At 42.1% G+C, this 14,048-nt stretch overlaps 2 protein-coding genes across 11 annotated transcripts in view; one reads left to right on the top strand and one right to left on the bottom strand.

Annotated features, from left to right (window-relative positions):
* fez2b (fasciculation and elongation protein zeta 2b) overlaps positions 1–14,048 on the bottom strand; it is a 71,395-nt gene that overhangs the window by 21,510 nt on the left and 35,837 nt on the right. For all 7 annotated transcript variants that reach the window (XR_011516846.1, XR_011516847.1, XR_008564696.2 and 4 more), the window contains 2 exons: positions 13,930–14,048; positions 12,940–13,094 (listed from right to left, as the gene is read on the bottom strand). The exon at positions 13,930–14,048 is cut by the window's right edge. The gene's annotated coding sequence lies outside the window, so the exon portion shown is untranslated. The remainder of the gene's footprint in view (positions 1–12,939; positions 13,095–13,929) is intronic.
* Positions 1–14,048, top strand: part of LOC107378048 (estrogen-related receptor gamma) — a 57,059-nt gene that overhangs the window by 37,409 nt on the left and 5,602 nt on the right. For all 4 annotated transcript variants that reach the window (XM_054748242.2, XM_015948061.3, XM_015948062.3 and 1 more), the window contains exons 5-6: positions 10,147–10,257; positions 10,651–10,833. In XM_054748242.2, the coding sequence (XP_054604217.1) occupies positions 10,147–10,257; positions 10,651–10,833 (294 nt within the window). The remainder of the gene's footprint in view (positions 1–10,146; positions 10,258–10,650; positions 10,834–14,048) is intronic.

Genomic DNA, 14,048 nt, shown 5'->3' with positions numbered 1-14,048 from the left:
TTTATCAATCGTCCAAGCGCTTTTTGCTTGTTTGTTTTTGCAAGCGGAATTACTGCTCCTTGCGGAAGACCACAGACGAAGGACGAGGTTAAGAACGGGGGAAGTACTGCCGCCTACAGGTCTGGCATGTCCTTAACAACGTATTTATCCGGGTACGTGTGGACAGAGTTTTCTTTTTAAACGCGGTGGTGTGGATGCAAGTTTTTGGAGGGGCGGATATCCGTTTTTAAAAACCCCGACTACGTGTGGACTAGGCCTAAGTCCCTACACCCCCAGCAGGTCCCTGAGGTCCAGTGATCAAAGCCTACTGGTTGTGCAGCACCAGGCTAAAGGTCAAAGGTGACAGATCATTTGCTGCTGTGACCCCCAGACTCTGGAACTCTCTCCCCCTGAGCCTGAGATCAGTGGACTCAGTGGTCTCCTTTAAAAAGCAGCTGAAGACTCACTTGTTCAAGCTGGCTTTTGTATGACCTTCTTCACCTCTCTCTCTTTATTCTGCTCTCCCCACCTATTCCACCTTCCTCAGGATCCACTGATTTCCCTCTTTCCTGTTCACTCTCTCTCTTTCTTAACATTTTTTAATCACAATTACCTATTTTTGCTCATTTTAAATATATTTTTAAACATTTTCTAAATGCTTTTTTATATTTTTACATTTTTGTTTTTGTGAAGCTCCTCGTGATTTTTATCTTGAGAGGCGCTATAGAAATGATATTTTCTTCTTCTTCTTCTTCTTCTTCTAAACAGTCGTGCTCATGCCCACACCTTATCTCTTCTTTTGTTTCTGTGTGTGTGTGTGTGTGTGTGTGTGTGTGTGTGTGTGCTCCTTTTTAAAATTAGCTGCTCTTTAACAGGATGGAGGCATCAACAACATCCCAGTCTGCCTTTCATCCACCCTCCTCCTTCACAACTCCCTCCTTCGCTTTCCCCCCGCCTCATAAATTCCTCCAGATGCCCTGTGGGATTCCTAGACCTCCATGAAAAGCGAACTGCCCCTCGTAACTCCTGTCGTAAGCGCCCTCGTAACTCGCTTCACCGTGCCTCGTAATGCCCCTCTTCCCCCGGAGAGGCCGCAGTAAACCCAAAAAGAGGGAGCTGTGAGGTTTAATGGGGGAGAGTCAGAGCCACATTAAATACACGGCTAAAAGACATATAGACCCTCGGGCGGGATTTGATAAAGCCCCCGTTTAGTGGCCGTGGTTTCTGTCGCCTCCAAGGCCAGTAGAAGCACCGGCGTTCGCGAACATAAATCACATTTTAAAACTGCTGTTTATGAAATTCTGATTTTACACATTTCTTTTCTCCTCCTCAGAATAATGATCAGTGATCCTCAAAACTTTTTTTTCTTATCGTTGTCCACCAACGGGGCGAAGGCAGCGGATGTTTTTGCTTATGCCTGTGCGTCCATCGGCACAACTTCTCATAAATCAACAGATTTCAATGAAACTCTCAGAAAATCTTTATTGAACGTACAATTACAACAAAAATGGCCTCCACACCGCTGAAACAGTCAGGTTTACAGATAATCAGGTAAAATTGAAGCCTTGGTAGCCGAGAGTCATTCCCAGCTTTAACTCCAATCCGATCTTGTCAGTCACATCTCATGATCCGCTGGATGGATTTTTATGAAACGTTCTGATACTAAAGTCTACAATGAAGCAACTTTTGTAGTTAATGACTACACCTCAGTCAGTTTTACAAATACGACGTTACAAATTCATGTAGTACCAGCGTTATTCACAATACTTCTCCAAATGGGGTAACATATTGCATGAAATAATTCTGTTATTTGACAAAATGACGACTCGATGATCTTAAAAGTCTTAAAGTTTCCATTTCTGAGAATAACCGTCCCAAAAGGAGCGGAAACACTTGATGTCACCAAAGTTCCAGATCCTTTTCTAGAAAGAGGTTGTGTGTAGGGATGTGGATGTTTGGATTCCTCGTGATTTTATTCATTTACGATGGAGAGGGCTGTAATGCCGTTATAAAAAGTTATCAGTTCATTTTTCTAGTGTGATCATTCAGTTTAACAACAGTTGGCTTTACTGAGATTACAGCTTTCAGACAAAAATGCTCGTAGGCTTGTTCTTCTAATAATACGAATAATTATTCTTATTTAGGCCTAGTCCACATGTAGCCGTTTTTTTTTAAAACGAATATCCGCCCCTCCAAAAACTTGCATCCACACCACCGCGTTTAAAAAGAAAACTCTGTCCACACGTACCCGGATAAATACGTTGTTAAGGACATGCCAGACCTGTAGGCGGCAGTACTTCCCCCGTTCTTAACCTCGTCCTTCGTCTGTGGTCTTCCGCAAGGAGCAGTAATTCCGCTTGCAAACACAAACAAGCAAAAAGCGCTTGGACAATTGATAAAGCGAGCGCAGCTCTGAGGGCATCCATGCTGTCGGCTAGTGTAAACACAGGTCGCACACGTGATGTCAGCATTTTTTTGTCGCGGAAAGTGACGTTGCGGACCTTAAAACTCCGGTTTTGTCCGTCCACACGCAGACACCCAAAACGGAGAAAACGCAGATCTTCACTTTGGCCGGAGTTTTTAAAAAGATCCGTTTCCGTGTGAAAAAACTCCGTTTTCGTGTGGATGACAGGCCGAAACGTAGAAAAATATCTATGTTTTGGCAGATCCCCGGCTGCGTGTGGACAGGGCCTCAGAAATCGCAAGTTTAACAACAGTGATATCTGATAAAGTGTAAAAATACCAGACAATCAAAACCGTAACTAGATGTACAGGTGAGCTAGAAAGTTCAGTTCCAAACATACTGAAGTCATTTAAATGACATCGCCACACAAGTAGCGTAGTTTACGCATTTACTCAGCAGGAAACATGGCGCCTACGGTAAGCGGGAAAAACACGCAAAAGTTAGGTTATACTTTACAAGTAAGGACGGCAACAGGGCAACTTGCAATACTTGCATAGTAGATATTTCATCAAAAACCGGAAATTAATACGCAAAAGCATTTACGCACAAAGTACGCAATAACTTCAAGTGAATGTCGTATTTTTGACAGCAACACCACACCGAACAAGAGGACGACTCTGCCTTCACAAGGAGAATAAAAGAGAAGATTTGGAAAGATCTTTCCAAACAATACAATTGATTATTTATCATAAACTGACAGTTATATCGCAGGATGGCTATTGAACTACTCAGGAATTGGATTGATGGACAGGATTGACGATGGCATTGAAATTGATAAAAACGAATCATTTCCCATCCCTAGTCGTGATGCATCAAAAATTCTTTGTTCTATATAAGTGATGCCTCTGAGGTGTGTGTGTGTGTGGAGTCAGCCATGTGTTCATTTATCACAATATCTGAGAACTGTGGGATTGTTTATGGTGAGGACATGGTGGCAGCAGTAATGGAGGTGGAGAAACGCTGAATTCGATGAGAGCAGATCGGTAACGTGACGCTGAGGGCACTTTTACGATCTATACCGTAGGTAAAAATCAAGATAAGCCCAAAGAAAGACCGAGGGATGAAGGAGGCAGAAAATAATAGTAAATCTTTTTCTAGTAGTCGGCGTTAAACGAACTTTGTCCAGGAAGAGCTGGGAGGACGTGTGGGTCTGTTTTTTCTTTACGTCCGATGCTATTCTTGTCCTTGACAGCAACACACGTAGTTTTCACTCACAGTAGAGCACAAACAAAACATAATAGTTAACAAAATTGTTCATCAGCACCATGATTAATGAAATAGTTTCTAACCAGTCTGCATGACCCTCCCATGACTTTTTATTTTTCAAATTTTATTTCCTTTATTTCTAGGAATTCTAATCATTTTCCCCCTAAATATCACATTAGTTTTCAAACTTTACTTACAAACTCATTTCCTTTTTATAATAATAATAATAATAATAAATGTATAACTTCATTTACAAAGCACTTTCACACAAAAGTGCTGAACAGCAAAAAGATAAACAATTATGCAGAAAAAAACAATGCAAATTAAAAACAGATAAAACATGAAATAAATACAGGTGATCCCTCGTTTATCGCGGTAGATGCGTTCCAGACCTGGCCACGATAGGTGAAAATCCGCAAAGTAGGGACACCATATTTACAGTATTTATTTAACAGGTACGTATTCAGTATTCAGACTTTTAAAACCCTCCCTTTACATTGTACTGTATTTTTACTTGTTTTTTTTAATAGTTTTAATACAAAAAGTGCATTTTATGATGAAATTGATGAAAAAAAAACAGGAATTTCTTGATATTTCGCATAGAAAAATAACGCGAATCGGCGAATTTCCCTTGAATAAGGCTCCAAAGAAAAAATCCGCGAAGTCGTGAATCCGCGATAAATGAACCGCGAAGTAGCGAGGGACCACTGTACAATAATAACCAGTAAATCTATGCCTGGAAATTAGGACACACCTGTTAGGATAAACTAGCTGGTCTTTAGTTTAGCTTTGGGAACTTTTAAAAGACCCGCGCCCGGAGATCTCAGAGCATGTGGTGGAACATACAGGTGCAGAAGGTCTGGTTAGTGAGCAACAGCACCTTAAAATCTGCCCAGACCCAGACAATATCAGGGTGATGTACTCGTATCTCTTAGTTTCTGTTGAAATACGAGCAGTCGCATTTTGCAACATCTGAAAACCACTAAAACGATTCTTTGGCCACCCAGAAAGCAGAGCGTTACAGCAGTGAATGCACCACGACACACATGCATGGATAAGATAAGAATCTCTGCATTTTAAAACTGAATAATTTATTTTACTTTGTTCCTAAGGTAATAAAATGTTTATATCGTATATAATAAAATGCTTTGCTGGTCATTTAAACTCCAAACCATGGAAAAAGTAATGCCTGTATGGGATTATTAATATGTAGCTGTTTCACTGCATGAGAGATCATTCCTCCACTTTTAAACTTTTGATTAGAACATAAAAGCCATTGAGGAATAAACTGAATTGTGTTCATTTCCAGGTATATCTGAGTCTTTACACTGATACTGTGCAACTTTTTCATATGTTTAAATAATTTTCTTGATTCAGGATGTGCTAAAATGACCCTTACAGGGTTAATGAAATGCCACCCAGCCCTTATCGCCCCCTGTGGCCAGAATATCCCACTTGCACTTTCACATTTGCCGGACCGCTCTGTTGGAACTTAGAAAGAAATTAGCTGACATACCCGGTGCTGCAGTCTGGCTCCAGCATGTTTTAGATCATGAACGCAACTGATTTGTTTAATTTAGTGATGATTCACTTCTGTAGACACTATTGAAGGCTGGGCAGACGTTTCAACTGTTAGACTGAGGTGTTAAAGGGGCATTATGGAAGTGTGACAGCCAAAACATGTATAGAAATAATAAATGTCTTCTTCATACGTTCTCCTGCAACGCCCTGGTCCTGTAGAATGAGCCCTGGCATTTTTACTGTGATTGCCTGTTTTTCTGTAAAATCACAGAAAAAGAGAGATGCTCGGGTCGAGCAGGCTGCTTCATGTGCGTTCACGCTCAGGCATCGCCCGTAGCATTTGCTATCCGTAGCTTTAGCAGCAGAGAGAGAGGCAGTGCCACTTTGTCGCTGTTCCTAACGCCTAGTGACAAAGCTAGCTACATTTCTGAGGACCCTTAGCTACTTTCTGTAGAACTTTCTTCTAGATATTTCCTGCTAATTAGCAACAAAACAGCCATTTTCACTCCGAACCGTTCTTTGGTTTGACGTTGTTTCAGCTGTCATCAAGCATATAAATGTTACAGATACTGTGAATGTTAGTGGTGTTTAGCTCACCCTGTAAGATGTCGGACTCTCATGCAGAAGACCTGGGTTTGATTCTGGATGTGAACATAGTTCATTTAGAGTTTATTTTTACATTAATGGTATATTTTTTACAGTAAGATGCCCAAATTTTTATTTGAGACTGGCCGAACGGCATTGAATTCACAGATAAAAAAGATGTGGGTTCAACTTTCATTTTGGAACAATTTTTCAAGCAAGGGAAGGGAATGATGTGAGCATGCAGGAGGACTGACCCATCATCAACCTTTGTCGGCTGTGTTGAAGAGAAAGCTACAGAACCAAATTATTTAATTAATTAGCTGCGCGTTCTCCTGTACTCTGTTCTCCAGGCACACACACACACACACACACACACACACACACACACACACACACACACACACACACACACACGGGACTGTCTCAGCTGTTATTTTCGTTAAGGAGTGTGCACGTATAGCATGTGCGCCTCGTGCACGAGCCTACTATTGAAGCTGCCGTTACGCTCTTGGCCTGAGGGGGCAATCGCGAGCATAAAAATTCAAAAGTCCGTAAAGTCCCTTTAAAAAGACGAACGCACAGCGACAAGATAAGGTTTGATTTAAGTTCTATTGACAGACACTAGGGGGTGCTAAAAGCAAGCCCAAACTGCCAAGTCCCCCTTACACATGAAAATGCAAAAGATGACCATAGACTGGTGTTACACATGAGGTAAAGCTCAGTGTAAAAAAACTGTTTTGATTTTTACAAAAACAGCATTTTATCAAAAAAGGTTTTGTGAGCAGCTTAAATAGAAAACTTGAGATTCAAAAAAAGTTCATTTATGCAGCTGAAATATTTACCTGATTTTTATGGGTTGGTCACTGTTTGGCAAGAGCTCAAGTTCGACAGATGTTAGCACTGTAGTAAAAGTCCCACACCCTCCTTGAATTTAAGATTTGTAACTTTTTACGACATGATTTATCTTTGCACAGGCTTGCAAGCTGTTAATGTTCTGTTTATGACTTCTAGTAACTTCCAAATTAGCAGAAACGTTAATGGAAAATAAAACTGTGCAACATTTCAGCCAGTTTTGTAGTTTTTCTCATGTTAATAGCTAAAAGTTACTCATTCACACCTTCTGCAAAACAGTTAAACAGCTCAGTTCAGGGAAGAAAAAACGAACGCAGACACACAGACTCCAAAAACTCAAACGGCGGTTGATCAAAGCGAGGTTTAATCTAAAGGGTGAACAAAGCTTCACGTCATCAAAGTTTTAGTTTTGCTTTGAATTCATACATTTATTTTGTAAAATACACCAAAAGTTCTCGTTGAACCCCTTGGCTGTTACTCTTGCTGACAGAGTGTGAAAAATATTTGTCTCAAAACATTAACAAGGATTCTCAATTAATTTGAGCAAGTGGCAGATTCTTGTGTTTTCTCAATTTGGTGACAGAGTTGCTATGAGCTAGCCTGGTAGGCCATCCTAAATATGTAAGCATGACCCACAGACAGACCTCAGCCGTGGCAACGGAACCTGCGGTCGTCTTTTAAACTGTCTGCGCGCAATTGGACAGCGCTAGGACCAATCAGAGCAACAAACAATGCTATGGAAATCCATCAAATGAGCAATCCACCATACACCTTCCATTTAAGTACCTTTATCTGCTCATTCTCTAAGAAAAGACTAATTCTAAATCGTTTTAAGTTGATGTCAAAGCAAACACAGACATAATGAAGACATTTGAATGACCTTTGTGCAAATAGCACAACATTTAAACGGATGCAAAATTTTCATATTTTTAAATCATTTTCTGGAGCCAGTATGTGCTAAAACAAACTTTTACCAGGTTAATGAAATGGCACTTTGACCCCTACCGCCCCCCTGTGGCCAGAATACCGCATTTGCAATGTCAGAGTGCCGAGCTGAGGACATGGAAGCACAACTGAGCTACATACCTTGCGCTGCAGTCTGGCTCCAGCAGGTTTCCTGCATGTTTTAGAAGACGAACACAGCTGATTTGTTTGATTTAGTGATGAATCACTCCTGTAGAGACTAATGAAGGCTGAGGAGACATTTCAGCTGTTACATGAAGGTGTTAAAAAGACAAACGCACAGCGAGGAGAAAAGTTTCCCTTTTGCTTTGACCACAGATAATGAATTCCGGACACTAGGGGGTGCCAAAAACTGCTTAGTATCCCTTTAATTTTCAGCTTTCACAGCTATTTGAAAACACAGATTCATGATGTGAACTGAAAAATTGGATTTTTGTCTCCCTTTTTTGTGCATTTATGTACAGCCGAGCCTTAACGCTAGAGGGTTCCCACCATCTGTAATGGAGTCTTTATTTAAAGATTAGTGGGAATTTATTTTGATTTTGTCGGCCAACATTTTATATCATATTAATGTCGTCTTGAAGGTTGCAGACTAAATATCGTTGCAGTCCTCTCTTCCATTTAATCTTCATTCATGGGACATTAACTGATAACACTGATTCTAGAAGAATACATTACATTTTACATCGTAGTACATGCATTAAAATAAGACACAATAACTTCTCAGAGCAATGGGATGGAACTGATAAAACATCTGAAAACTCCTTACATGCTTGATTAGCAGGACATTGTCTCGTTTATTGTTCTTTGTATTGATTATCCATAAATATCTGCACCAGTCAGAACAAGCAGCAGGCTGTGAGGTGTCAGGAGGGGAAATAAAACCCTCAGTGTGTCTCTTCCAGATGCCATTATGGATCTATTCAGGGCCTCTATGGCTATTTCCACTGAGCGGAGCATGTAACCCCACACCATTACTGAAGGCTTCCTGAGTCACCATCACTCTCCCTGGATAAGGCTCTGTCTTTACAGCTGGTGGCCAACACTCAGTACGCAAATGTTATCTTTGCACACACACTGTTAGGTTGTCATGGTGACAGGGGTGTCCCAGCGCTTGTTAAGATGAGCAGCTGCCTCGCCAGAGTCACACTCGTTTGGACCAGTCTCCTTGGGATCAACGACACACGAGGGCTGTTGACTGGACAGCGTCCCACTGGTTTAATGGGTTTGACATGAGAGCCTTTCTCCAGTCACCCGCTTGTTTAAAAAGTCGAATTGGTGTTAAATACTGAAATATTACTTTATTGAGATCAATTACAACCCAAAATGAAGTGAACTTTGACCCTTTTTTTTAACCTTTTGCTCATATAACCTGGCCAGCCACACTATATGTGAAAATATAGTCTGAGCTTGAGCCGTTGTCTTTCAAACTGCTGAATGCTAATGGATAGCACTAGGACCAATCAGCACAACAAAGAAATTGATGCATTAATTTCTACAGAAATCAGTCACTGAGGCAGTCCACCATACCGTGGCTAAGAAGCGGAAGAAGCAAGCAAATCCTTTTACGAATAAAGGACTTACCCCAAAATTCCACTATCTCCGCCCCCGCTTTCCGCCGCCGCTCGCTTCCGAACTCAAATTATACTGTAAGTACAACGGCTCCACCCCGGTGCGGAGACCTGAGGTGCGCAAACAGGCATGCGTGGGATTTTCGAGATCTCGCGATACAGTCCGAGCAATAAATGCAGAAGTTAGATCCAAACACCCGTTGTTTGGGAGAAGCATCGGCATGAACTGTTTAATCTGCCCATCATTTGTGTTGAGAGATCAGCAGTGTTTGGATCAACAAAGGGTGACTACTTTGATAGTAGAAACTGTATTTATGGCTTATTTTTGTGCATTTAAAGTTCAACCGCCATTGATAGTTGTTAAAAGTTGTTAAACCTGTGCATATGAAACAAAAAACGCTTTTTGTTTATCGATTTATTGTGAAATAACGGAAGTTGTGCTCCTTTTCCTGTTGGGCGGTTGCGATTCCTGTCCATTGGCTGATCCATTGATCGATCCTATTTTTGCCGGATGGCGGAACGGTGGGTGGTGCACTGCGCCGCACGGCCACGGTAGTGGAACAGCTCTGATTGACTACAACGGGACCATTTTTGCTGCGGAGTTGGTGCCGGAGCGGAGCGGAGACGGTGGAATTTTGGGGTTAAGGACCTCTATCTGCTCGTGTCTCAAACAAAAGCCCAAGTCTAAGTCGTTCACCTTTCCTAAGCCAACACCATCTTTGTAGTTTCCATCGCATCTCTAGTGTTAAGCCCCTCGAACGCAGAGCGCTGTGATTGGCCAGACACAAAACTGGTCAGGCCAATGGTAGATTTGCTGAGGCCACAATGGAACGTGGCTAGACCGACCTGCGGAGCAAAACCTTTTTGCTGTTGTTACGGTTGGGCTAGATTTCTAGGCCTGTGACCGTTGAAACTGTTGGATTTTCCCCAAAACACGTGCTTATTTACAAAAGTCTCTGTAACGTGAGGGCGCCAACTGAATGAGTTTGTAATGTGTTTGCTTAGGCGTGCGTCTGGACCGGGTCCGAGGTGGCAGGCAGAAGTACAAGAGGAGAATAGATGCGGAGAACAGCTCGTACCTCCACTCTCAGAACTACTTACCTCAGAAAAAAACACGTAAGTATGCAAAGAACCAAAGTTCTGCTGCTCAGGACCCGACAGGCTGAGATGATGTCCGTGCTTCAATCATCAACCGCGTGCAAATCTTTAAACCTCTCAGTTCAGGCTTCATTTTCTTGCAGGATGCAGATTGATAAGCATTCAGGTATCTTTTCTGATTTTACAAATGGGATCAAAACTGCGGCTGTCTTCTTATATGATGGCAGTAAGTGCTGGATCTGTTTCAAGAGCTGCTGATGAATCAACAAGATCTTCCTGGTAGCAGCATCTCAAGGACAGATTCTCGTACACGAACACTTTCTTTTTTTGTGTTTCCTACTTTTTTCTTCTGGTAAAAAGCTTTAATCTTTGAGTAAATGAAAACGATGAAGTAATTATAGACTTGTGCAGCTTCTGTAGGTGGTGCAGCGGAGAACAAGGTGATATCTCTGCTGCTAGTCGCCGAGCCAGAGGGCATCTTCGCCATGCCGGACCCGACAGTACCCGAGAGTGACATCAAGGCTCTGACCACGCTGTGCGACCTCGCCGACAGAGAGCTGGTGGTCAACATCGGCTGGGCCAAACACATCCCCGGTATGATTCGGGCGAAATCCTCCTGTCTCACACACTCGCATGTTCTTCACACGAGCCAACACACACACATTAGGTCCACTAAATCCCTAATCAGATCACAGGACGGATTGCCCTGACTTGTGGTTTGTTGCCAAGACAGCTCAGAGGAGGGAGGGGATGCTGGCTTGGCTGTGTGTGTGTGTGTGTGTGGTGGTGAGGGAAATCTGTGCTGTGAACTGCGTGCCATGCCCTGGCTGACCAAAGTGTGTTCCCACACCAATCAGACGACGAGTGGCCACATGGAAGTTTTAATTTGCTTCCTGGGCCTCGGCCATCTCCCCGTTCAGCCTCATCTACAGAAATCCTCCCACACGCTGAGCTCTTCTTCTGTCACACAAGCAGCAAAGAGAACATCCAGTCTGTTCTCCTTTGGATGAAAAAAGGTGGAAAACGGCGCGATTAAAACGTTTGTTGCGTGAACTCTCGGTTGTTGTGAAATTGTGAAAAAGTAGCACAATATTCCTACGTTCTGCTAGCCGTGTAGCTGCTACCGCGCTGTTTTAGCCGAACGTCTGTAAAACTGACTGATGTTTTAGTGTTTGCTGTGTTGGTTAGGGTTAAATTAGCTCTGGATAATTTTAATTGGGTTAAATCCAAAGGTTAATCAGTGTTAGCTACACTGTAAAAAAATGAAATGTTAAATTTACTTAATTAAGTTAAACCTAGATGCTTAAATGTAAAGAGTAATATAGTTTGTTATATGCTGTTACACATCGGTATGTTAAATTAAACCAACTAGGTTTACTGGAACCAGCTGGCGTAACTTGTAAATTCAACTATTCATTTGTTACAGTGTAACAGGTAAATAAACATTTTCACCCAATTTTTTCAATATTTCAATTTCTTTTAGAAATAAAACCAAAAATTATGGTTTTTCAAACGGGAATTTTTTTGGCTTAAAGGGACTTTACGGACTTTTGAATTTTTATGCTCGTGATTGCCCCCTCAGGCCAAAAGCGTAACGGCAGCTTCAATAGTAGGCTTGTGCACGATGTGCGCATGCTGTACGTGCACACTCCTTAACGAAAATAACAGCTGAGACAGTATTGTGTGTGTGTGTGTGTGTGTGTGTGTGTGTGTGTGTGTGTGTGTGTGCCTGGAGAACAGAGTACAGGAGAACGCGCAGCTAATTAATTAAATAATGTCGTTCTGTAGCTTTCTCTTCAGCACAGCCGACAAAGGTTTATGATGGGTCAGTCCTCCTGCATGCTCAGATCATTCCCTTCCCTTGCTTGAAAAATTGTTCCCAAATGAAAGTTGAACCCACAACTTTTTTATCTGTGAATTCAATGCCGTTCGGCGAGTCTCAAATAAAAATTTGGGCATCTTACTGTAAAAAATATACCATTAATGTAAAAAAGAAACTCTAAATAAACTATGTTCACATCCAGAATCAAACCCAGGTCTTCTGCATGAGAGTCAGACATCTTACAAGGTGAGCTACACTCTAGTAACATTCATAGTATCTGTAACATTTATATCGTTGATGACAGCTGAAACAACGTCAAACCAAAGAACGGTTGGGAGTGAAAATGGCTATTTTGTTGCTAATTAGCAGGAAATATCTAGAAGAAAGTTCTACAGAAAGTAGCTAAGGGTCCTCAGAAATGTAGCTAGCTTTGTCACTAGGCGTTAGGAACAGCGACAAAGTGGCACTGCCTCTCTCTCTGCTGCTAAAGCTACGGATAGCAAATGCTACGGGCGATGCCTGAGCGTGAACGCGCATGAAGCAGCCTGCTCGACCCGAGCATCTCTCTTTTTCTGTGATTTTACAGAAAAACAGGCAATCACAGTAAAAATGCCAGGGCTCATTCTACAGGACCAGGGCATTGCAGGAGAACGTATGAAGAAGACATTTATTATTTCTATACATGTTTTGGCTGTCACACTTCCATAATGTCCCTTTAAGTGAAAAAGTCCGAACCAACCGAAACGTCAACAAAACGACACCGTTTATAAAAACTTCCCTCTGGACCGGCTTCCAAACATCAAAACACCAGTTTCAATATCAGAAAAATGTGCTGAAGATCCGGAGGAGATTAACATCTGGTGGATTAGTCCACATACCTTGGCAGCGGCATGTTGAAAGTCTCCTGAAAAGATTTTTTTTTCTCCAGTGTCTGCCCGTTCCTCTTATCGTCGCTTTTTTTCCTCAGCGATGTTATCCACACCCAAAACATCGCCAGGGAAACACCTGGGCCTTTTCTGTTGACGTCTGGTCTCTGAAATGCATACAAAACAAACAAAACAGGTGTGTCTGCGTTTGTATCTCACTTTTTTTATTTGTCCCAATTTTTCTTTCGGCACAATCGATATTTAAGTGATGGTTTGTTGCTCATCAGCGTTTCCGCCGCTCTGTTTTCCCTCCTTCACCAGTCGCACCCTCCAAGCTGCCTCATTTTTTATTTTTTGCTGTCGCCACACAAGACAGATGGAGTCCGACTGACGGGTGTGTGTGTGTCACCCTTTGCCAGTGGAGGCTTTCTCTGATACGCACCTGAGGGTGGAGAGGAAGTAGGAGGGAAACAAGGGAACCAGAGGCTTTTTTGTTCAACCGTGTTTCTGAAACGTCTCCAAAAACGACTAACGCTAATCAGAAGAGATGTGATCTTTACTGGGAAATGAAGGTTAATTTAAGAGTTGAATTTAAAAGGTAATCCCGACAGACTTTCATCGTTGGTGTTTCGTAAACTTTGACGTGTGGACACACCTGTTCTGACTCTTTCACAGGTACAGCGATCGTTATTAGAACGTTCAGTCAGCAGGTGTTTATGTCCCGAGAAACATGCTTAATCACTTCATTTCGGAAACATGGATGAGTCAATTGAAACCAGTTTGACCAGTTAAAGCACAAAACAGGAAACAGTTAGCCTAGGTTAGCCCTAAAAGTCACACTTTGCAACTTTTTCATATTTTTAAATCATTTTCTTGAGCCAGCATGTGCTAAACGACCCTTTACGAGGTTAATGAAATGCCACTCTGACCCCTATCGCCCTCTGTGGCCAGAATACCACACTTGCAACTTCAGAGTGGCAGTCAAAAATTCTGCTTACATACCTGGCGCTGCGGTCTGGCTCCAGCAGGTTTCCTGCATGTTTTACATCATGAACACGGCTGATTTGTTTAATTTAGTGATGGATCACTCCTGTAGACACTAATGAAGGCTGAGGAGACAT

The sequence above is a fragment of the Nothobranchius furzeri genome, chromosome 2 (genome assembly GCF_043380555.1).
Source record: "Nothobranchius furzeri strain GRZ-AD chromosome 2, NfurGRZ-RIMD1, whole genome shotgun sequence".
Classification (NCBI taxonomy): Eukaryota; Metazoa; Chordata; class Actinopteri; order Cyprinodontiformes; family Nothobranchiidae; genus Nothobranchius; species Nothobranchius furzeri.
This window is presented reverse-complemented; position numbering and strand designations above follow the sequence as displayed.